The sequence below is a fragment of the Alligator mississippiensis genome, chromosome 1 (genome assembly GCF_030867095.1).
Source record: "Alligator mississippiensis isolate rAllMis1 chromosome 1, rAllMis1, whole genome shotgun sequence".
Classification (NCBI taxonomy): domain Eukaryota; kingdom Metazoa; phylum Chordata; order Crocodylia; family Alligatoridae; genus Alligator; species Alligator mississippiensis.
In genome coordinates this window covers 119896556-119921826 of record NC_081824.1, presented here as the reverse complement: position 1 = coordinate 119921826, position 25271 = coordinate 119896556, and the positions used below count along the sequence as shown (strand labels likewise).

The following is a 25271-nucleotide window of genomic DNA, read 5'->3' as shown; positions in this document are numbered from 1 at the left end:
GCTGTGGGAGACAAAGTCACTGGTGTGTAGGATTTGGCACGAGTCACTGCAGAATAATGTTATGAAAGAGCAATGTTGCAGCAGGGAACAGAGCAGCGCTTGCAGAAGCAGTGGAACATGACGGCTTTCCTGGCCATGACGTTACCATTTCAAACTGGGGAAAAGCGATTAAACACCAAGCAAATTAGTGTGCTTTGCTGCCAGTCCACTGTGTAAAATAAAAACAACACAGATGATACACACTGGATCTTGACAATTTCAGGTTAAAAAGCAAACAACTGCTTGCACTCCTAGAGAATCTCCATCAGAGGCAAAACACCTTATTCATCTGGACTGCCCAATTCCCAAAATGTTTCTCAGGTTGCAATAAATCCATCCCTCTCCCATTTAGGTCAATGGAAGTTCTGCCATTGATACCAGTGGCTCATGACCATGAACAATTTGCCAAGGCCATGCAGCAATCTCATGATAGAAATCAGGCATATAAGCTAAGAGCTCTGTGTCCTAGTCTCTGGTTGCAAGCTTGAGTACAAGTTGCCTGTCTTCATGGTTCTTCATGCCAACTCCTGACAGATTCTAGAGCAGGGGCGGGCAAAGTCCAGCCCACGGGTCAGATGGAGACTGTGGTGGACTCCATTCCCCAGCAGCCCGTGCCCATATTACTGCATCTGGTTTCGATGGAGACCCCGGGAACAGCAGGATCATGACAATGCAGGACCAGGGTTTCCATGGAGACCGGGCAGGGGCATGCAGGCAGCAGAGCACAGCTCTGCCCCAGCTGCCACCACCGCAAGATCCTGGCCCCAGAGCAGCCCACCCAGCTGTGTGCCCTGCCAGTAGTGCTGGGACCAATCTCCATGGAAACTCAGGCCTCACGCTGTTACAGCCCCACTGCTCCCGGGGTCTCCATGGAAACTGTCTGCAGAGATGGGCAGTGGCTGCTGGGAAATGGAGTTCGGCCACTGGCTGGATCTACCATCTTGTCCACCCTTTTTCTAGAGTGTTGTTAAAAACAAACAGCAACAGTGGATGAGTTATTAGAATATAAAAAACATTTATACAGAGCACTCGGGGTGACAACACCCTTTCCAATAGTCTGTTTGGAGTGGCTCCTCAGACCACTTCTCCCCTCCAGGTCTGTCAAAGGGAAGGAACTCAATAACAGGCCAGTCAAAGCAGAGACCACTGAAAGGTCAGAAAAAGATAGATGACTATTATAAATAAGAGATCATAAAAACCCCGCTACCTTGTCCTACTGGGAAAAGCCTTTAATGAGAAGAGAATAATGGCTCATTAATTCATCCTCCACATGAAAACTGTTATGAAGATAGGCAGAAGGCACAAACTGAGTTTTTTCTTGTTCGTGTCTGTGCACACAATCTCATGGCTAGTCTTAGATGCTACTGTAGCATACAGAAAGGTGCCCTCAGATGCAAACAACGTGTGTCACTGTAATAAAAATTCGTTACCCTCATACAAATACTGATAATAGACTTCATTTTCACAGGATGGAGAAGAGAGGCATTAGAAATAAAATATCTTCCTTTATTATCTCTCCCTGCAAATTACATAGGACTAGTGAAATTGGGAAGCTCTGGGCCATATCTGAATGCAGTTTGTATTTCCCAGTATAACACAGAGCCTAGCCAAGGAAACAGCCCAATAAAAAAAGTGATTAAATGTTATTGCCATTCTCTGATAAGCTGTACATTAGGGGCCGAGTCTTAAGGTGAACCAGGCATTTTTAAGAAAATAGAGTTCTGCCACTGGTGAGCAAAAGTTTGTGCCTTTAAGGGGGCATAAAACAACTGGTTTAAATTACACTGGCAGAGAATTTGGCCCAAGAAGGGAAGCTAAATACAAAAGGTCAGTTCAAGAATCTGGCTATACTCACAGCAAATATACTTAAAAGAAAGAAAAAAGCCCAGTCCACCAAGGATTGAAAGGACACATTTTATCCCATGAAAGTTAAGATAATTTTCCAGACCTAAGATTATAGATATATTTTCAAATTACCTACAGGCCTTTTTAGCTACAGTAATTTAGGTAAAGCTAAACCCTCTAGGTCAGCAGTGCTCAACCTCTTGGCATGGCAGGTTGGATGACTGGCATGGGGCCCCATCCACAGGCCAGGTAGGATACCATACACCAGGATGGGGACCCAGTGCCACCTCTGCTTGGCCCACTTCAGGATGGGGACCCATGCCTCCCCCCTCTCACTCCATCATGTGCCACCAGATCGGGCCCCACACTGCCTCCCTGAGGGGTCCGCTCCCCTTCCCTCAGCTCTGCACTGCCCACGCTGCCTTCCACAGCTCCTTGCCACCTCCCTCTGCTTCACACTGCTCACACCACCTCCCTGCTGCTCCAAGCTGCCTACCTGAGGCTTCATGCCCCTCTCCTTGGCCCCATGCTGCAAGATTGAGCCTCAAACTTCCTTCAACCAGCCCCTTTGTGCCCAGATCAGGCCCCAGGCCACATCTATGCACCAATTCACCTTGCTACTTGGCCTGTGGGGCTCCCTCCATGCCCGGAAATTTGGCAGTGAAGTAGCAGCAATTGCTGCCACTGCTCCCCTATTGCCAAATTTTCAGACCTATGGGAACCCCTGAGGACCAGATGGCATGGCTCTGCAGGCTGGGCACTCAGCACCCCTGCTCTAGATAAAACAAACCCTCTGGATAAAACTGTCACGCTTGGTAGTTATAAAAGTAATCTTGCAAGTTAATTTTCTCAAACTGGGTGAGGGAATCTTAGAGGCACTAAAGCATTACAGTTAAAAATACACAGGTCTTCCTTTTAAAGGCAAGTATGCTATAGCTCAAGGAGAGGTTGTGGGATTGAAGCAGAAAATACAGGCTGAGGTTCTTTATGCTGATATATAGTCTGACTCACTCAATTCAGTTGACTATAATGAATCCTTCTGTCCTTAAGAATAAGCCTTTATCGCTTTAACAGCCTTTGCAGACACTGCTTAAGAAGTCCTTGATGATGAGGACCAAAGGTAAAAGCTCAAAAATTCTATTAAAATCTTTCCCTCATAAGCATATGTAACAACATATTCCTGTGTGACATTGCATTATTACAAAATGATCTCCCCTTACGAAATGTGAAAAGTGAAATGTGCCTACAAAGATATCAATGATGTTAAAATACAGTGAAAACAATGATGGCAAGTGTCCCATACAAAGTTTCGAGGCTTAAGAAACCTGAAGGCCCGTGGTGCCAGCAGGAGTTGTGTCACTGGCTTCATGATTTCAGTACTGCCAACCCCACCATGTCAAAAAACATTGGACAAACTCTTAAAAATCAAAAGATTTGGAATGTAAATCATGAGATACTGTTTTTGAAGTGTGCGTGTGTGGGGGAGGAGGGGGTTATTTGTGAAGGTGTGGGGGGCTGTAGGTGTGGGTGTGTATGTGGAGAGTTTGAAGCCTGGGGAAGGGGGTCCCCATACATCTTGGCAGGATGCATGGCACTGTGGGTCAGGAATGAGGGGCAGCAGCAGGCCTGGGGGAGCTGTGCCTTGGGAGTGAAAGGCAGCCACACACAGATGGGTAAGGTTGTGGATAGTGCAACAAACCCGCAGGCGACTTGTCCAGAGGCGTGGGGGTGGGTGGCTCCCTGCCCCTGCACACACCCCTGGAGGAGGCATGGGGGGCATGTGCCCCCCAATTTGTGCACAGGCCAGAGGCAGACTGCCTAGTGCAGGCTGGGGCTCTGCACCCTGCTGCCTTTGCCCTGGGAGCCACGCAATGCTGCCAGGCAGGCAGGGGATGCTCGGTACAGCCAGTCACAGTTCCCGGGGCAAAGGCAGCAGGATACAGAGCCTCACGCTCTGCACCACACACAAATCTGAGGGGCATGTGCCCCCCATGACTCCCCCAGGGATGTGCGCAGTGGCGGGGAACCATTGTTCCTTCTCCGCAGCTCTGTCATATGACCTGCCCTGGCACCCCAATCACCCCAGCCCATGCTCATTGCATGGGGGCCTCAATCTGTCCCCCCCAGACCCCTGACTTACTAGCACAGCACTGCTCTACATGTACCAGAAGAAAAAAAATACTGAGATTTGAGGGTTCTATCCCAAGATCATGATTTTAGTTTGACTTGGCAATCGTGAGCCTTGCAATTTTTTTGCGAGAGTTGGCATTACAGAGATTTTGGCTTGGGTATTGAACAGCAACTCCCACAAAGCCACATTTCTCTGCCACAGTCAGCTGTCTTAACAGACTCTGGTTCTGCCATTAACAACAACTTCTTGGGTGAAGACCAGCAGCACCTTCACAAACTCTCTTACTCTATATTGCTTTGCTTCCCATCCACAGTCCCCACACCACCCTCCTTTCCCTCTGAGGTTTCTTTTCCCTGCATTCCATCTTTCTGGCAACCTCCTCTCTCCCTACATTGCAGGATCATTCTCGCTTTCATCCTTTTATATTAGGGATTGTCCTCATCCCCATGGGATTTCACTTTCCTTGGCCCGCCCATGACTCTCCTAGTCCTCTTGACTGTCTCTCTAAGGGTCTCTTGGAGAATTTTCCCTGCTCTCTAGCTTCATACACAGGGTGACAATATTATTTTTGAAGGAAATCTGGGACGAGGGCAACAAGCATGCACGCACACCCCCCTCAACCATGTGGCAGGGCAGGACAGCATGGAGGCCTGCAGCCAGACTTTATCACCCCTGAGCAGAGGCTCAACCTGCCTGGGAGCAGCACCCATGTCCCAGGACACCGCCAGCCTGCACTGCGCAGCTATACGGCGCCTCCCCACCATCATTGGCAGCTGCCAAGAGTTGCCATACATAGCCTGTTTCGGCACAAGCAGAGCACAAGGCTACCAGCAGAAAGCAGCCATCCCAGCTTGCCCTGCGCAGATGCCTGAGCCCCAGAACCCTTTCCTGGTCTGTCCTGCCATGGCTGATCCCTGTCCAAGGCAGGAAGGGCAGTACTTAGTCCAGCCTCCCCCCCCTACCCCCCCCCAAGCCTCCAGGTGCCATGTAGGAGGAGCTGGGCTGGGTATGTGCAGGCAGGGTGGCACCATCAATCTGGGACTTTTGCTTCAATTTTAGCCAGCCAGCCAGGGCTGCCTAGGAAATCTGGGCCTGTCCAGGCCAAACTGGGATATATGGCCACTCTATTCATACATCTCCTCCTCCCCCTCAACCCTTTTGTTTTAATAGCTATACACATGCACAGGTAACTTTACTACCACTGATATGGGGATGCCTCTGAGACAGAGCACAGCAATTGTTTACAAGAAGGAAATAGAAGTCAGAAAAGGAAGTTTATCACCTCAGGCCTTCCACAGCTATCCAAGCTGAACCTCTGCCCTCTGCCATAAGCCTACTTAAAATCTGAAAATAAAGCAGACACACAGACATACATCCAAGATGTCACACATCTTCCATCAGAATCTGAATTGGTATCACAATACCAGAAGTATAACTGTGCTTACAAGAAAGGCAGGCGTGAATAAACTACATAACCTATCATTACAAGACCAAAGCCACAGAGACCAAAGAATTCATGTCAACTATCATAATTAAATAACTCAAACTGCCACCCATCTGGAGATAGCTTCTATGGTTATTAAGCTTTTTTACTATCCCCTTCAATAACACTGCCATTTCAATACAGGCTCAAAGTTCCCAGAAAGCAGCTCAACACTGCTCTTAAGATAAAAGAACATAAGCACAAAATGTACTTTTGCTCAAGAGGCAAAGAATACAAAGAAAAGAAGAGGAAGAGCAAACACACACTTGCACGCCACAGCATTGGAACTGACAAGACCAAAGAGAAATACCCAGGATGTTTTTAGCCTCCAGAGGCTGAGCATGAACCTTGTTTTAATATCTAATTTTTTTTCCTAAAACCTTCATCCCAACAGCTTTATTCTTCATCCTACAGGCATCCTGTGCGAGTCTAGCTAACTATCGTATACTCTACAAGAATCTGATGACGCATACAAATTCCAGTGTTCATTACAGGTAAAATCAATTTCCTTTACACAGTTATTTTCAATTTTATTTTCAGCCACTAAGCACCTACAGCATTTCTTCAAAATTTAAGAGACTGAGGAAGAATACAAATATGGGACAAGGTTTACAGAATTCTTCCATAGGTTCCTTCTGACATGAAAAAAAACAGGGGTGGGCAATCTGTGGCATATCAGAGTCAGGGTCAGCATGAGCTCATCCATACGCTGGAGTAACCCCATACCTCTGATTCTAAAAAGGTCAAGAACCCTTGACCTATATCAATGGAAAAAGTTCAGCTTCTCATTTGAATTACTCCCATAGCAAGTTTCTTTTTTCCATATTGTAGACATCTAGATTGGTTTTGAACTGAATTTTCCAATTAATCCCCTCCGCCCCCCCAAAAATGTTACAATTAAAAGAAAATTTTCAGAAATAGTTTTTCAAGTCCAGGATGGGCACAGAAACATCAAGGAAAGGCAAGCTGATCAGCCCCTCCCCACCAAAAAACTGCCACGATGTCAAGATAGCTTATAGCTCAGTGGTTGAGGTACTCACATTGGATAGGATCAAGCCTCTTTCTGCCTGACAGTCTTTCATATCCCAGGTGAGCACCTTAATCACAAGACTTAAGGTTATTTGATTTTATTTTGTTGGGGGGGGGGCAGGGGGGGAGGGAGAAACTCCTGAAGAGGTGTCGGGTTACTCCTGATTTGGAAAGATTTATTTTTTTTTTTGGAAATCTCTAAAAAATTTCACAGGACAGGAAAAGTAGCACAGATCATCACATTTACTCCCACAGAATTAGTAATCATCCCAAATACACAGAAGACTATGCACTGAGAGAAGGACACAGGAGAGCATATGTAGCCATGCACTCAAGAGATCACATCTGCTCTGAGAATAGTTGTGACGTCCACCTCACAAACTTAAAAACTGATTCTACTCAGCAACGACACTCCAGAAGAGAAATAGACCACATCTTTAAATGACCTACCAAAATATCCTGCAACACCTACTACAATACAGAAAACAAGCCACCTACCAACTTCTCACCCTTGACAGTCGTATCCCATCCCATGATGAAGCCTATTATTATTAGAAAGATCAAAATAACATTCCTATTCCCAAAAGGAGAGATTGAGAGAGACATTCCCAATCTACTACCAACCACTTCTTCCCCTTCAAACAACTTCCTCACCTTACCCAAGTCATTATCAGAAGGATTTCCACTGATCAAAACCAAGTAGAACAAGACCCTGCCTGAAAAATTGCACATCACCACCATCACTGCAACAAGAAAATACACCACACAATGAAACCATCAGGATCCATGGATCCAATGACAGAATGTAAAAGATTTCATCCAATGAACCAATACATGGAAACTATGGGTGAAACCAAGCCACCAGAATGAACTCTCACAGAACAAGGATAGAAGACAAAAACCCAAACACCAATGGGAGAATACTTTTCAAAGAATGACCACTTCATCTGTGACCTTACAGTTTTTTGTACTCAAGAGAACCCTATAAAATACCCTCAAAAGACAGGCCTATGAACAAAAATTAATAAATCCAATGAAAGCTCATTAAAAACTACCAGCTACCATAGACAATGGTTTTATGGCTTATTACAATTTACTGACTCACTCCACTAACCTCTCTGTACTCCACAGATAACGACCTACTTGCCTCTGAATGATCTTATTCTTTTATATAATTAGTTTAATCTGGGTAAATTGCCCTTTACTTATTTTGTAGCTACTTCTGACAGCTAATTTTTACTCCACAGGTTTGTGACTTTTTCCCTTTGTTTAAATGACTACGAATGTATGTAGTAAGAGTTAAAAGTCATTTTCTACCTGGTAATTTATTTAAGTCAGGAGTGTCAAACATGTGGCCCATGGGCTGAATCTGGCCTGTGGAGATGGGTCACCCAGTCCAGAGAGCTTCTTGTGGGCTGAACCACCCATCACCATGAACCAGGTTAGGTGTCAGGGGCTCATCACTGTGGCTGTTTCAGCACGACTAGAAACCAGGGATTTAGTGAAGCTCACCTTCCCTCCCTCTCTTATCTGCTGCCTAAATCAGGGGCTGGGGAAAGGAGGGGGAGGGTAGTCAGACATGTACCATATGTATGTGCACACGTACACATGTACATGGCTGCCAGGCAGCCTGGAGAACAGCTCCCCGCACACAAGTCAGGGTGGGGAGGGATTTAGGCCCCCACAGTGAGGGAGGGAGTTGGGCAAGGCTGAGGTTGGGGCTGCTATCCAGCTGGAGCAGTGCCCAGGGCTTGAGGCCTGGGGCTTGTTGCAGAGGGGGTGACAGGGCTGGCTCCTCACTGCTGTGTGTACTCCCAGAGGGGAAGTGGGGGGGTACATGCCTCCCAAATTTGTGCATGGGATGGGTGCGGGCTGCCTGCTACAGACTCAGGCTCCCTGCCCTGCTGCCCTCCCCCTGGGCCTGTGTGGCCCAGTTGGTAAGACCCACCAAGACAAGGCAGATCAGGGCAAGGAAGCTCAGTGTCACTGCTGCGAGTCCTGTGCTGCCATAGCAAGGCGCCTCCTGCCCGCCCTGCAGCAGTGGGAGCCATGGGCACAACTCTGTGCCTTGCTGCTGCTGGATGGGCAGGAGGAGCCTTGCCATGGCAGTGCAGGGCTCATGGTGGCAGCACCAAGCTTGGAACCACCCCACTCTGCCCTGCCACGTTGGGTCTCACCCACTGGGCCACAGAGGCCCTGTGGGGAAGGCAGCAGGGTGGGGAGCCCTGAGCCCACAGCGGGCAGCCTGCCCCCCCAATGGGTCCTGTTCCAGCCATGCCACCCAAGGGGGTTGGGCAGAGCCCAGCTACACACACTGCACCACTGCAGCAGCTGCTGCCTCCCATGGGTAGCAGTCAGGGCTCGTGTGCTGCTGCAGGGGTGCAAGGGAATGCGGACCCGGGTCCCTGGCCCTGTAGCCCTGGCAGCTGGGAGCCCCTTCTGGGCTGGAGGGGATGGGGGGGGAATGAGGAGCACTGGCAGGACCAGGGTGGGGAGTGAGGGGCGCCAGAAAAAGCTGCTGCTGAAACAAACCTTGCTTCCTGCATAACAAAAACATTTTTCAAACCTAAGGCATGTATTACGAGTAAGAACACATATTCTGGACTCATAACAAATGTAAATTATACATCTTCTCCACTAGGTTTCTTCTTTTAGCTATATGTGAACACAGGGTTCTTTTAGCTTAGTGGGGGCCAACCTTGCTGGCAAACATGCATGCCACAAATGAGTCCACATCTTCCCCAAGCATCACTCCAACCCCCTTCCCCTGCTTGACCTGCTGCTCTGCGCTGTCTGACCTGCCCCCATCTGATATGCACTACACTTAGGCTGCGTACAGACATTCTTGGAGGTTAGATCACATTAAAAATGGCCACCCAATCCAACTTAGTTCACCCATGTGAGGATCTTACTCTAGTTAAGTGGATCTATGTGCAAACTGTACAGAAGTTCAGGACAGTTAGATCACTCTAAAAATGGTTGACCTGATCTAAGTTAAGAGTATCCCTGAGGTAGTCTAACCTAGCTGGGGTCTGGCAAAACCCATCTTAAATGAACTTCTGTACAGTTCCCAGTGTGACCCCAAGGCTGGGAAAGCCTAGCCACTAGCTCTAGCCCTGGGGCTGTGCTTTTCCTACCCCTTCCCTGGCAGCAAATTATTTTTATCCCCCCAGCCCCTTCACCTAGACAACTCCCATCCCCATGGACCAGCCAGCCCCTCTCCCCCCCGTATCCTGCAAGACGCAACCAGTGCCAGTTTTATCAGTGTTCAATGATGCCAGGAGCTGAGGAAGTAAGTCAGGGTGTAGGGAGGGGTGGGAGGGATTCTAGGGTATATTCACTAAGGTGAAGGTTATTTGTCTGAGGGTGGGGTATGTTGGGGGGGGGGGGGGCTAAAAATACCCCTTGTCCCATGGGGGTGGGAGAAAGAGAAAGCCTCCCCATACCCCTCAAACCCTCTGTGGACCCCACAAGACCCCTGATCCCACAAAAGCTTCCCAGATCCCAGAAACCCACCTGCGGACTCCGCTGCCCCCTCCCCCCGATCCCCCTGCAGATCCGCCCAAAGCCTGCTTGCCCCCTGTTCCTCCCATTCCCCCAATCCTGACTTACCTTAGATTGGGTAGTTATTTTTAAAGTGATCTAACCTCCCTGAACGTCTGTATGCAGCCACAGAAGCTGCCCATGCTGCAGGTTGATCACCCCTGTTCTGGCTGATGTGTTCACCAACTGAGCCACTAGTTCCCAACCTTTGTAGACTTAAGACACCCCCCCCATAACATCCTATTTCACAGAATGTATGCATTTATTACAGTGCTTGTCTCCTTGCAGAGGGGCCAGGAAGCAGGCGTCAGAAAAACAGCCAGGTAGGAACTGAACTCCATCCTGCTTTTATCTGCTTATCTCCTCACACCTCATGGCATGCCTGGGTGCCTTGCACCCTAGCTGGGAAAAAAAGAAAAAAAAAAAAAATTACTGATCTACGCACTCCCGGGGTTATACAATCAAAAGAACTCTACAAGGACATAAAGAGCCGCCGAGGAGTACTAGTATTTCCAGTTATTAGCAACTTGGCTTAAGAGATTAGCTTTGGGTTTTTGGAATGCATGCAGCTTTTGCACCAATGCAAACAATTTTGAGTCTTAGGTCAATTTTGAGTCTCAGGTCTGAGAGTTTCCTTTTAAAATAAACAGCTCTCAAAGAACACGCAGTTTGTAGTGAATTGTGCATTTACACTGGCCGGCCATAAATATAATCAGTTATTAATCTCTTTTGAGAGAGTAAACAACAATTAAAAGAAACCAAACATGTAATGTGTTTTCTGTATATTAGGAAAAGGACTATGACAATAACAAAATTTTTTTTGCTGTACTTTTATCGTATGTATACAATTACACATAGCCTCTGGTAGGTAAGGCAATCTGTTATCCCTTTCCATAGCTGGAACATTAGTGATGTACTGTACACCATCACCCAAAGTCTGTTGAAAGCCCATAAACAAACGTGGATCTTCCAAGGCCTACTGCCTTAGCACCAACAAGATATATCCTCTTTCTCCCTGCCCTCAAAGGCTACCAAGGGTTATGCCACCATCTTTTTCTGATCCTGAAGAGTAGCTCACTTGTCCACATTCTGTTAAAAGCTGCGAGGCTGTTTGAGCGTTAAGAAAGGACAGACTTGGATTGGAGCATTGTCATAGCCACGAATGTCCAGAGAATATACAAGTAGCATGGGAATTTTTTAGCAATATCTTTTATTGAACCAAATACATAGCTGGGAAATACTTTGGACAAGCTTTTGGGCTTAATGTGCCATTCCCCAGGTTTGGGAAAGAAAGAGATAAGGTCTAAAGCTAAATGCCGGATAAAACAATGACATTTATTTAACTACTAAAAGAAAATAGTTAAATGAAGTGGAATAAGTCAGTAAACCTGTGGAACAAAGAGAAATTATGAGAAACAGCTACAGAGCAAGTGAAGGGCAGTCAAACTAAGTACTCTTGTATGTAATTAAGTTATCTAACTCAATGGCCTTTTACTTGGTTTGTAGTTACTACTTATAATTTCTCGTAACAACCATTAGAAGGCATAATTACATTCACATTATTATCACTGCCTTACACTTACATTTTTTGTTCACTCTATAATTCCTTCCCAAGGCAGTTCCCAACTCTATTCTGCCCTTTTCTTCTTCCTATTCTGTTACACCTTTGGTAAATTGAGGGGGGGTGGCGGGGGGGGGAGGGAAGAAAAATCAGTGGTCATTCATACATTGTCATCATCCATCTTCAGATTTAATATTACAATTACATCAATTCAGATTGGAGGCGTTGCTCTGAAACAATGCACTTCAGAAAAGTAGTCTATGTGAGGTGTACAGACAACACTTCCCCAAGTTACCGCTGGAAGATTCTTTGTAAAAATAAAATGGACAGTCTGCATATGCCGAGTGGGCCCCACACTTATATCAGGGAGTGCAGATCTAGTCTGCTAACTGGTACAACACCCCTAGGCATTACTCATCAGGAGTTCAACGCTGCTGTTTAGAGCTCTACTTGGATGGATTCCTCCCCATCAATCCCCTGCTTTGATTTAAAGTTGGATAGCAACTGTGTAATGGCTGAGCACCATGATTCACATATTCAGCAGTCAGGTTGAGGAGGAAGGCATTTAATGCCATAGTGGTTGTGGCAAAGCAAAACATTTTATCCCTGTTTTATTGCTATACTGGATGCACTCAGAGGCCCATCAATTTTTGCCATTGCTGCAGTGGCTCCAAAACACATGCAGAATACCCATGAACAAAAGCAACTTTGAATTCAACCTGTGATTGTAGGAAGTCTTAAAAAGCATTCTGAAATGCTCTCAGGCTCTCACATGGTGAGGAGTGGTTATATCGGGGTAGGCAATTATGTCAGTTGGAAGGCTGCTTAACGAGTTTTGGCGAGCTGTCAAGGGCCACACACACAACATTTTTCAGCAGATATCATTTTAACAAACTAGAGATAGGAAACAAATCTTATATTTAAAAAAATCAAGCATCTACTATAACAGATTTAAATTTTATTTAAAAAACTAATCTTAGTCTTGATTTTGTTTTTTGAGCAGTGTATATAGAGACAATTGCATAATAGCACAAAATAAAGTCTTACTTTTGTATATTGTGTGTGGGAGGGTGTGCAGAGTGTAGGTGTGTGTGTGGGGGAAAGGGGTCTGCACATGTGTGTGGGGCGACTGTCCACGTGCTAGGTCCTGGGAACTGGCTGGGGGTGGGCTGAGGAAGTGAAGGGGGGCACATGCAGAGGAGCTTGCATGGGCAGCACAGGTACAGTCTGCCCCCACCTCATCCAGCCCATGACTGCCCACACGGTGCTCTTCCGAGGGCCAAGTCCCACCTGCTTCTACCTGGGGCAGTCCACACCACACTTCCACCTGCCTCTGCCCTACCAGCAAGCACGGCTTCCTGGCAGGGCTGCTGCCACAACCACCCAGGGACTGCTTGGCCTCTCCCACCTCCGGTGGCTCCTTCTCCTCCGGCCCTTGCTGGGCTGCTCCGGGCAGCAGGCAGTGCAGGGAAGCCATGGGGATGCAGGCCGCACAACAGATGCCCAGCCAGGCAGGAGGGAAGCTGCAGCTGAGTGGCTCCTGCCCCAGCATGCAGGGCTCTGCCTCCAGCTCCAGGCCACCTTTCACCCACTCGTCCTGTGTGATGAGCAGCCACCTGCAGGTGGCCAAGTGGATGGAAGGTGGCCAGGAGCAGGAGTTGGAGCAGGGCACGAGCTGTCTAGCTGCAGCTGCCTGTTTAAAATGTAGTCAAATCTCAATCATTAGAGGTGCACTAATACATTGGTCCCATATTGAATCAGCACCAATTCTAATATTATAAAAGCCTTAATCGGTCTGCTCGTAATGCTTCATTCATGCTCTGATTGACTGACAAACAACCAATCAGAGCATGAAGAAGCATTTGGACAGGTGGCAGCCTGCTGCCATGATGGTGGGGGACGCAGGGGACAGAGTGGGGGGGTGGGCGGCCAGTAGCATTGGCCTCGCCTCTCCCGTCTTACTCCCTGCATGTGGTGACGATTGGGGGAGGGGGGGGGCAAGGCCACTGGAGCTGGCTTCACCTTGCCCCCCGCTCCTTGGAGTTGGTGGCAGAGGTGCGGGGGTACAGGAGCAGCGGGCCTGGCCCAACATGGCAGTGGCGGGGGAAGGGGAGGAGTGGGCCTCCTTCCCTGCGTTGGCCCCAAGGCCGCTCCTCTTGTTCCCCCACCGCTGCCTGGTCGGTCCGGGACTGCTGCCCCCCCAACCCCTGCTGCGGATTGGCTTCTTCCGACTCTTGAGCCCGGTCCTCCCCTGCATTGGGCTTGGGCCTGCTCCTCCCCTCCCCCCGCTGCTGCAGCGGGGAGGCAGGGACCAGGCCTGGACCTCAAGCAGCAGGAGGGAAGTGGGGAGTGGGCCTGGACGGGGGGGGGGGGGGGTCATGGGGCTCTGTCCCTGCCCACTCCCCCCCCCCCAATCATTCTTGACGAATAATTGGCTAGTATAAGGATAATTGACAGTATCGGCAATTGGCTTTTTTTGGCCAATAATGCGGCTGATAAATGCTCCGTGCATGCATGCAGCCGCAGCGTAGCCAGGAGTGCAGCCCAGCAGTGCGGAGAGCAGCCAGGTCTGGCTGGTAAGTCTGTTGAGGGAAAGGGGTGGGGGGGGGAAGAGAAGGTAGGGCAGATCAAGGCCCCTGCAGTGAGGGTGGGAGGGAGTGGGGCTGAGTCAGGGGCAGGTGCTGCACAGCTGGGTAGGGCACAGGACAGAGCTGTAAGCAGCTTGTCCGGGGGGCTGCGGCTCCCGCTGCTACGTGCATCCCGGGAGGTTAGGGAGACGTGTGCCCCTGGATCTGCATGTGGGGTAGGGGGGACTGCTGCTGCAGGCTGGGGCTCCACCGGCCTCTTCCTGGCAGGGGGCTGGGCCAGGGTTACGCTTGGGGAAGGCAGCGGCAGTGCTGGGAATGCGATTCTGGAGCAAGGGTTGCAGCCACCCCAAAATCTGCCATAGTTCCCCCATAACCTCTCCCCCAATGCTGTTGCTGCTCACCCCGAGCACAGCCCGGCCCACCCCCCACACCAGGAAGAGCACAGCAAAGCCCCGGCCCCAAACCATGGCAGCAGCCTACCCCGTACACAGATCTGGGGGCATACACTTCCCATGACAACCCCAGGGTACACGCAGCAGCAGGAGCCACACCCCCTCCACACCCCCAGGACAAGCTGCGGCTCTGTCCCATGCCCCACCTTTGCTGTGCAGGGCCTGCCCCTGCCTCAGCTCCACTCCCTCTCACAACAAGGTCTTCGATGTGCCCCCTCCCCCAAATCCCTTTGCTCTCCCCACAACACACTTACCAGCCAGAAGCTGGTCTCCAAGCTGCTAGGTTGCATATCAGAATCGGATCAGTATCAGCCGATATGACTTGTTAAATATCAGTCATCAGTATCAGCCCAAAAAATCTCTATCAGTGCACTCCTATCAAACATTGATTTAAATAAAAAAATTCACAGAGTTTTCAAATCCAGTAGAACCTTTGTATAACTAATTTGAAAGTCTCTGCTTTTGGAAGACACATAAATTGAATGATAAGCAATGACCTTTAAAATTGTATTAGTGGTAGAACATCTCACTGGTAGTATACAAAACTGCTGTCAGCAAAAACACAAATTATTGAAGAGTGAGGCCCTAATCCTACAGATATTTAAGCAGATCCTTCTTGAAGAGTCTCTAGTAGGGCTAAAATGTACTTAAATTAAACATGAGGATGCATCTTTCTGTATGACAGTCCCCTTAGGACATCCCCAAAGTTCCCTCATTATCCATCTTCAAATCCCTCTGTAAAACTCATCTTTCCAGCAACACATGCGAAAAACCGCATAAAATGACCTGTGGATATGCAATCTTGTTCATCATATTGCCTAGCATCAAAGTCCTCTGTCTGTTCATACGCGTTGGTTGCATCTTTAATACTGGCATCAAACTTTAGGACTTTCTGTTCTGTGTCTGTGTACAGTGCTTAGCACTACAAGGCTTGGATCCAGATCAAGGTTTCCTAAACACTTCAGTAATACAAATAATGAAGCCACATTTTTATTAGCAATTTTCTATTATAAGCACAAAATCTTCGTTACTTCAAAAAAAATTTTTTTTAAATGTCTGCACCGTTAACAGCACAAAACTATTCAGCTAATCCTTACATTAACAGTAACAGTAATTTTTTAAAGATTTCAAACATTAGCCTAAAGTATAAACCCTAAACCAATACTTGGCCACAAATATACAATTTTTGGTAGTATGTATGCCACTTAGAAAAATAAATCCCATTAACTTCAAACAGCAAAACCTGATAAAGCATTATACCATGGCCAAGCCATTCCCTGGCTGGTTGGCTGTGATGATGTGTTTGATAAGATTTGCTTATGAATTCTGATTTCAAGTTTGTATTGCTCAATAAGAATGAAAGTAAGTTCTGAACATATCTTTTTCAGTATACCCGAGCTGAAACGTATGAAACTACTTAGCAGAAAATAAATCTGTGTGTGTGTTCATAGATACAGACATCTCTCTAAAACTATACCAGCAAGCAGGAAATTATTGGGGGAGTGGGGGAGAGGAAGGACAGACAACGTTTTAGTAATAACATTAAATAGGAAGAAAATAAAGATACATTGTAGGTAAATTCTTTCTGATTTTTTAAAGTGTATTCAATAAAAAAAAATAAATAGAAAATGCAGTTCATTCTGCATACTCTCCCCAAGTTGAAAGACACAGTCAGAAAAGAATGACAACGTCATTAAGGAATAAAAATGCAATAAGATAACTGTTATCCAAACACAAAAAGAGCCAAAATATATTACAGCCTCAGGACTCTCCATACAGATGGATTCCCTATGTAGATGACTGGCTATCTGATCCCAACAGTGATGGAACTCAGGTGATATTCTTTGAGGCAGTGTTGGTATTTTATATTATTTACTGAATGATGACAGAGTGCACAGGACACAGAAGACAATGCAGTCCCAGACTCTAAGAATTTACAAGGTATTTCAGCTTTTCAGAACATAAGGAACTGGGAGAGGGGGCAGGGAGAAGTGTCTTCCTTAACAGGTCTGCTGTGATCCCAACAAATCCAAGGACACAGAAAAATTCAAGGAAACTAAATATTTCAGAGCTCAGCAAAATTTGATGTTAACTCCCCATTCTATGTTATTTCCTAAGAATCTCATAAAACATCCTGGGGGATAAAAACAAAACAAAACAACCTAAACAAGTGAATTGCATAGTGGCAAGAAAAGATGAGAGCTGCAGTAATTCCAACATGTTCCAATTTATTTCCTAGCTGGGAACTGGGAACACTGTGTCTCTACCACAATTCACCCTTGTTATTTTTGATGCCATTTTATTTTTAGTTCAGAAATAATTTTTTTCCTCAAACATACTTAGGCAAAAAAAATATCAAACCTCCTTAAGTTGTCACTCCAAGCTTGGAGAAATGTCTCCAGAAATGAAAAATACCCAAATAGATTAAATGAAGCATAATCCCATAGGCACTGGAAAATATATGCTGTCAGGATAACTTCTACATTTTCATTTGAGGGGGAAAAAAACAACTGAAAAAAGAAAACATGTCCAAAATTCCCTGGAAGGACACATTTAGGTCTCCCGTCTTCCTACACCTTAACAATGCACCTTTGCAACTACACTGGTTTGGTGCATGGGGCAATATACTCCTTCAGTCTTGTCCTACAGTTTTCTACTTCCTTGCACATTCTTGGAAAACTATAAGACTTTATAGACTTGCAATCTACAAAGGACCATTGGAAAACCATGTGCTATTCAGGTGAGGCATGATAAAGAGAGATACATTAAAAACAGGAACAGGTCAAGAGAAAGATTATCAAGACATGCAGAGGAACAGAGAGCTTATTTTAGGAAAGAAAACTGCAAAAGCTTGATTTGCATAGCCTAGCAAAATGAAGACCTGAGAGGGAATATGGTAACTCATCAGGACATAAACACAAGGGAAGGAGAAAAGTTATTTAAGCTAAAAGGACAGGGTTGGTAAAAGATCAAATGAGCATAAACAGGCCAAGAATATGTTACGGTTGGACACTAAAAGATTTCCAATAGAGCTGCAAGGAAAGACTTAACTAGAAGAGGGGGAAACAGCTTGTTTAACAAGCACTTGATACATTTATGAATGGGATTATATATCACAGCACCACTGACAAAAGGCAGCTGGGCTCTGTTGTCCAGTAAGGTGTCCTTCCAATCTTTTGACCTACAGGTAAAACAAACTCATCTACATACAGGAACAACAAACTCATCAGTTGCTAAAATTTGTGCCACATATCTGCAGACCAATTTATTGCTAATGCTGGTTATATCCAATTTTATTTGGTGTTGAGGATTTATAGTCTAACAAGTTTCACTAGAAGAAAGAGCAGCTCAGGTCATGGGCAGAGCAACGGAACTGCTCAATTCTAATCCACAAAATATCTACTCCTTTAGGAAATGGAAAATTAGGATCTTCAAGGGCCTCGTTTTTCATTGGTGTTGAACCCAGCAAATATAGGTGAAATAAGTAGTACCCATGTACATTTAACATGTTTGGAAAAATATCAAGACCTAGGTATCTCCAAAAAAGAAATTCTGAAACATCCAACATTAAAGAACACTTCTGAAAACAATGGCCTTATCCTCTCCCTGTGTTGGTTTGCAGAGTCTGTAATTTTGATACAGCAATATGTAGCAAGCGAAAGAGTTGCAAAAACTTTTCAGATCCTTCCCTGAACAATGAATGCAAACTATTATTCATTGTGTAAACATCACTCACAGCCTAATGGGCCTTACACCTGTCACCATAAAGACCACAGCTAAAGAAAGATTCTCAGCTGGTGCCAAACAGCTTAATTCCTGAAATAGCAATATAGCTCTATTATTTTTTACCAGCTGAGTACCTGACCATGCACCTTCTTTTACAGTGACCCTTCTTTCATGTTATTTTTCAGGCAGAGAGAGACAAGCTCCATACAAGAGCTCACAGCAAAGTCTGCAGCAGTGCTTCTGCTATGGTGACAGGAGCCAACAAGTCAAACTCTTTCTTGTTGTGACCTCATTTCTTGTTGTGAGCCCCGCTACTCCCAGGCATTTAACCCCAATTATCAGCATTAACACCCAACTCATAATGGCTACGACCCCACTTCTAGATGGGGAGGGAGCCTAATTGGAAAGAAACCACTGCCTTAAAGTGCTTTATCAAGCCACTCTTGATTAAAAGAAAGGAACAGACTTGGGGACTGTGGGAAGTGCTTCTTGGAACTCTGGGGGCAGGGGCCAAAAGAAATGAATGAATGAAGACTACCATTTCCTAATATTAAATGGCACAAACGTGGTAGACTACTACATAACCATTCTGCACAACAGCACAAACAGAACTGAAGGGGCCTGCTTTTTGTCTGCACACACATTAACTCCCAGTGAAGAATGAAAACAGCAAAAATTATGCAAATCAGGCTAAACTGATGAGTTCTGATGCTTGCCTGCCCCTCTGCAATATGGCTCACAGCCCTAGCAGAAAAACTGCTAAGTACTGGGTGCTGCGTCACTAACAGGAGTCTGGGCAAGCCACTCCATTTGAAACTGCCTGTAAGACCCTGTTTAAGTACTCTGGAAAGCTCCAAAAAATACTCTAATAAAAACCCACACAGTTTAACCAAACAAGCAGAGGGTAAGGACGCTCCATCTGATTTCATCTAAGCAAACAAATTTAGTTTCCTGTTTAAAGGAGCTGCCTAAACAGCAACCACTATCTAGGGCTCTGCTGCTCTGATTTGCAGTTTTTCAGTACATAAACCCAGTTCTCTCAGAGGAGTTGCACCATTCTGCCCACACCTTCCCACTGAATGCCAATTTTCTATTTCAGCACAGGTATCATTAGTTAAGCATATTTCAACTTCTTCAAAATACTGAAATACAGGGAAGAGAAAGGCTGGGGTGACTCAGGTGTTGGCAATAGGACATGAAGGCTTTCATCATGACTATACAGTTAGGATTTTACTCAGCTTAGTAGCAACCAAAGGTCATTGCAATCAACTGCTGGCTGCTGAGCAACACTACCTCAATCCTAGAAGCTTTGTAAAAAGTTATGTTAGGCTCCTTTTTATTAGATAGTTGCAGCTTTTCTTAATACCGCCAAGGCATTTATAAGGCGTCTCTCAGCAAGTACTTAAATGAAAAATTAGTTTCACAACATGCCTGTAAGATAGGGAAACATCTTTTTTCTTACAGATGGGGGAAAAAACCATGACACAGAAAAGTTAATGGATTTGCCAAAAGTTGTACAGGAAGGCCATAGCATAGCTAGAAACTGAACTCAGATCACTTCCATCTCAGTCCACCACCTTAATCCTAAACCATCCTGCCTTCTTATTTGAAGCCCTTGTTTGCATCTTTGGTTCACTGTGATCTCCTCAAGGCAATGCTGAGGCACAGTGACAGGACCTCATGGGGAAGGCCGTAGACAGGCCAGAGCTGCATATTTCTTTAGGAAGCGAGACACTGGAATAGCAGTCCCTGAGCAGGTCTACTATATTTTCTCAGATAACACAAGCCCTCAAGTAAGATGCACACTTGGTTTTTGAAAGGCAAAAGAAGGAAAAAATGAGATCTTTCCTTGAGAATACTAGTTTAAGCATGGTATTTCTGGCAGGCAAAACACAGGCAAATGCAGTAGGGGGCAGGACGGAGGAAGCAAAAACTTATGGTTGCTCCGCTAAACCCTTAACGGCTGAGGAAGGTTCTCCTGGCTGAGTCAAACTGCCCAGCCTCCCTTCTCTGCTCTTCTTATGCTGAAGTGAATGAGCAGCTAGTAGTGCCTGTCAAGTCAGCTAAGGTCCCACACACAGCTTGAATAGAAGGGCCAGACAGTTCGGCTCCAGCAAGATTGGCACCTCAGCTAGGTATCAGCTTCAGCTGGAGCTGAACAGCCCAGCCCCTCTACTTGCGCCTGGTGGGGTCAGTTTACTGCAATTTCCAGCTGTGCATGAGCTGACTAGGCAGGCACAACTGGCTGCCCAGCCAGCTTGAAGAGGGGCCAAGCAGTTAGGCTCCTGCACAGTCATGCCATCCTCTACTCCCTTCATTTCCTTGTTAAAAAAACAAACAAACAACAAAACAAAAACACATTCCCCAATTTCCAACAACCAATTTTTACTCATGTGCAAGTAAATATGGAACAGTTAAGGAACGTTAAGGATTTAACTCTAACTCTCAGTGGTGTAAAAAAAAAAAAAAAAAAAAAAAAAAAAAAATGTACTCTGAAGCTATTCTCAGTCTAACTAAGATGCACTGCAGTAAAGCAGTGGCATCCAGGCTGACTCTCCTTCCTTCTCTATCCCAGCAATACTGCACACAGATGGCCACTGGGGCAAAAGACTGTCCTGGTGCTGATCTGTTTGAAGCACCCTGGAAACAGACATCATAGGAAAAACTAGAGCAGAACCCAGTTGTTTATTGCAAGGGCTTCAGGGAGTCATTTGGATTTAACAGGCCATATGGTCTGTGATACCTAGGCCCAACCCAACAGAGTGAGCAAAGGACTGAGCAGCAGGAAAGCATCAGAACTGCTTTTGTTTTGCTGGAATCAGCCATATCTTTTGTATCAGTCTAAAGGAGTTTGGGTATACTTAGAAGGCCAAAGGACATTAATGGCAGTGTTAACAGCCAGCTGGACAGCATCCCTAGAACTCTAGACATTTTGGGACCAATATGAACCAGCACAGTTCCATCTGGCTCTGCAGGACAATGAGGCAAGATGAAAGCAGAAATGGTCAGTGTACACCCACCCTCTTTTTTATAGAATAAAACAACACACAATAAAAAGGAGGCTTTCACACACACATGCAAAGGGTGGGGATGCTCCACCTGCCTTCATCTCATTTCTCATCTGATACTCGGTGTTCCACCTTCTTCCTCTTTAAATACACTTACTAAACCCAGCCACAATCTGTATATAAGGAACCAAATCCACTGCTCTCCTCACTAAGCAAATTGCTTGCTCTGCTTAGGATGTGGCAAGCAAAGAGATCGTAGTCCCCTGGTGCAGATGACCCCCTGATAGCACCCAGAACAACATGAGTGTCATAGATGGGCAAGAGTGACACAGGGTGTGACCTAAGTGCCTTGTTCTAGGATGATTTCCCAGGCACTGAAATCATTTCTGCCAACATAACTCAGAGAAACCTGAAGCAGCTATAGGTTAGGCTGGAGTGCAAGGGATTGAAAAGGTAACAGTACCCTCTTCCAGCCTCTATCTCGGGTTCTTTATGCCTGAGCTTGGCTGAATTTCCCCGTGGAAAGAGAAAATGTTACAAAGAGTCTTTGCTACACCCACAGCAGCAGCTTGTGAAACGTAACTGCCTTTCTATGCATTTGTCATGACAGAAAGTGGGGTGGGGAAGAGCAAAACAAACTCATACGGTCTGGTGTCAGTTCCCCCAACACACTGCACATCTCCCCTGCCTTCTCTTGCTCAGAGGCACTAAGCACCCAAACAGAGATACAGTGCAAGAGAGGCCTTCCTTTCCCACTGAACATTAAGCTCTCTCCATGTCTGACTTTTCTCTAGCCTTTGCTAATATCCATTGCAACACATGAATCAATATATCTAGGTTTTCTTACCTCAACTGGTACGGAGGGATTTTGGTAATGGCATCAGGAGATTCCAATATTTCTGCATGAGTTAAAAAAAACCAAACAAAAACAGACAAAAAACACAAAAACAACTTTTTAGGAAACTACATATTCAAGAGCTAAAGATACATATTACATACACACACACACATATTTATATACAGTTTTGAGTTATTTGTGTCAGAGTTTACTCTGACTTTAGTATGTACAGTCAAACAACAGCAAATCCTACGTGGATTCACTACAGCAAGGTGTGCCTCTGTGGAGGAGCTATGTTCCAGCCTCTCTCATAGAAGTTAACCCTCCTATAAACAGGACCTTAGAAGTAAAGGAATGGCCTGGTCAGAGACTCCCCCAAAATAACAGGTCTGATTGAAACCAGCTGGGTTACAGCACTGCAGATTTATGCTTAGGTTAAAACCCCATACTGCCTCAGGTTGTTTGAACTTTAACTCTTTAGTCACAGTCTGTCTGTATTTCAATTTACTTGGTCCATTTTCCCTATAAAGAGGAACTTGTTTTATTATGATGTTGATCTTTCATAACACAGCAGCTAATAACAGGGTACGTGCAAGTCGTGCTTTTATAACTGACCCCCTTACATAAATCAGCAGATGAGAAATCACAGTATAATAAAACTGCATTGTAACAGGCAAGGGGACCAATAAGAACCAAGGGGAAAAATACTTCCACTGTACTGTACCTGGTGTACCATAGCCAGCCACATCCTTGTACAAAGGAGAGTTATTTTTAAAGAATTCAATGTTATTGGAGTGACTGATCCCATGATGCTAAAAACAAGCCATGAGAAAGTGAACCATTTTTTTACTGGTATACTTCACTGCCAGCTTTGGATGGTATTAATGGATTCCAACATAAGCAAATACATAGTTTTCTTTGTATAAATACTAATATATCTGTAAAAAAATGTTTACTGTCATTTGAGTCTGAGTGGGGGAAAAAAAGGAAAAATGAAACCAAACCATGCAAGAACAGTGATTTATACCTATTTCATACTGGGCCAATCACAGCAGGGGCTAGCTACCCTATGAATATCCTCTGAAATCATTAGACGCTATCAAATTGGGGGCTGGCAGTACTAGGTCAACTCGACTTTTAAACGACCAAAGCATTGAGTACATCTTTGAGAAACATCAAGGTATGAATGAACAACAAAAACTTAATACTTTTTCTTTTCAGGTTGCAATGCATTAACTGCAATTAAGATGGACTTGAATGTGATGTGAGGTACCACAAACAATGACAATGAAAAAAAAAATATCTTTTTCTATATGGTTCTTGGTCCCACACTGCAGAAGTAATCCCCTTTTCCAGAAGTGCTGGAACCCTAAGAGATGCCCTCATTATGTCCTTATACTCCCTTTCCAAATGGAATTAGGCCCAGTTCCCATGTCAACCCTACTCAATCAATGCTCAGATCATACTGGGCCCCTAGGTCAGCTCATCTGCCTTATGCCAACCCAGTGCTGGGATACTCTTGGGACTCTTCTGTCCAAAACGCTTTAGCCACTCAAACCTGCCTAAGGGAACGCACTCACCTGCTGACAGCCACACGCAGCTCACCCCATCCCAACAACCTCAGCTGTGCCACAGAGCATCCCGCAGCAGGCACAGAGCCAGCCTGCCAGCATCCATCTCCATCCTTGGAGGTATTTAAGCCCTGGGTAGACACAGCCTGGGCTGGGCCGATATAGCTGGGGACAGCCCTGCTTTGAGTAGGGCTGGACTCAATGACCTCCTGAAGTCCCCACCAACCCTGATTTCCTAGGACTGATTGGCCTCACCCGCATGCAACCCCACCCCTGGGGGCAAGAGCCAGAGGATGTGCCATGGGTTCAAATTAGGACTGGTGGTACCTTTAAATCAGACCCACTAATATCTTTAATTAGACCCACTAAATTTTTGCAAACAGATTTTCTTTTCATTGCAAGCTTTTGGGTGCAAACAGGGCTTGAATCACCTTTGACTTGTGTGTGTGTGTGTGTGTGTGTGTGTGTGTGTGTGTGTGGTGGGGGTCTGCAAAAAAAATTAACTGGTTCATGGATTAACATGCCCATCTAAGCAAAGTAACAATCTGATCCGAGCCCCCCCTAGGGTACGATTTTCAAATCTTACAAGGGGGCTCTCATCTCTGATTGGGGGGGGGGGGGGCAGGGACCCCCGGGGAAGCGCCCAGACACCACAGTGGCTGCTTGCCCGCGCCCTGGCAGGTCCCGAGCCCGCCGTCGGGGCGGGCGCAGCAGGTGCCGGCAACAGGGGCCGCAGGAGCCACTCACCCACGGCCCAGGCGCAGCTCTCCTTGATGGCTTTGTGCTTGTTGCCCGACGCCTCCTTGTGCAGCTTGCGCAGGGTCTCTTCCATCTTGGCTCCCCCGACCCGCCCGGCCCGGCGCCCCTAGGCGGGGCCCGCGCGCAGCATCCTGCCCCTGGCCGCCGCTGCCGCTGAATCACGCGGAGCTCCATGGCGGGGACACGTCAGTGCCGCTGCCCCCGCCCCCCGCACAGCCCCGCCTCGCCCCTCCCCCGGCCGCGGGCGCGGCGCGGCGTGGCGTGGCGTGGCGCGGGCGCTGGGGAGACCCCAGCAGGCCGAAGGCGGTCCGGGGGCTCCAGCCGGACAGGGCTGAGGGGGGCTCCTGGCTCGCACCTGCTTCTGCCCTGCCCAGGTGTGAGCCCTCCCCCGCGCAGCACCTTGGAGCTCCAGGGCTGGCCTGTGCTCAGACTCCCCGCGAAATACAAGGTCCAGTGCCGCGGCAAGGACATTTGGCGCCCGGGGGGCCAAGCCCACCTACGCCCCGCAGTGCCTCCCCAAACAAGCCGCTCGTGGCTCCGGCCCACGCCTCGCCTGGCTGGGCAGCATCAGTTGGCACCCCTTTGCTTCGGTGCCCAAAGCTGCCCCCCTTGCTACGGCACTGTGTCTGTCCAGTCTCCTGAAGACATCTAAGATTAGGGACTGCACTAATGTTTGAAATTTGGGGCGGGTGAGCCAC

General features: G+C 46.7%; 1 protein-coding gene across 4 annotated transcripts in view; it reads right to left on the bottom strand.

Annotated features, from left to right (window-relative positions):
- Window positions 1-24733, bottom strand: part of ARFGEF3 (ARFGEF family member 3) — a 152723-nt gene extending 127990 nt beyond the window's left edge. For all 4 annotated transcript variants that reach the window (XM_059713482.1, XM_059713486.1, XM_059713484.1 and 1 more), the window contains exons 1-2: window positions 24562-24733; window positions 22253-22304 (exon numbers count right to left, since the gene is read on the bottom strand). In XM_059713482.1, the coding sequence (XP_059569465.1) occupies window positions 22253-22304; window positions 24562-24646 (137 nt within the window). In that variant the 5' untranslated portion in view covers window positions 24647-24733. The remainder of the gene's footprint in view (window positions 1-22252; window positions 22305-24561) is intronic.
- Between the last annotated feature and the right edge of the window lie 538 nt (window positions 24734-25271).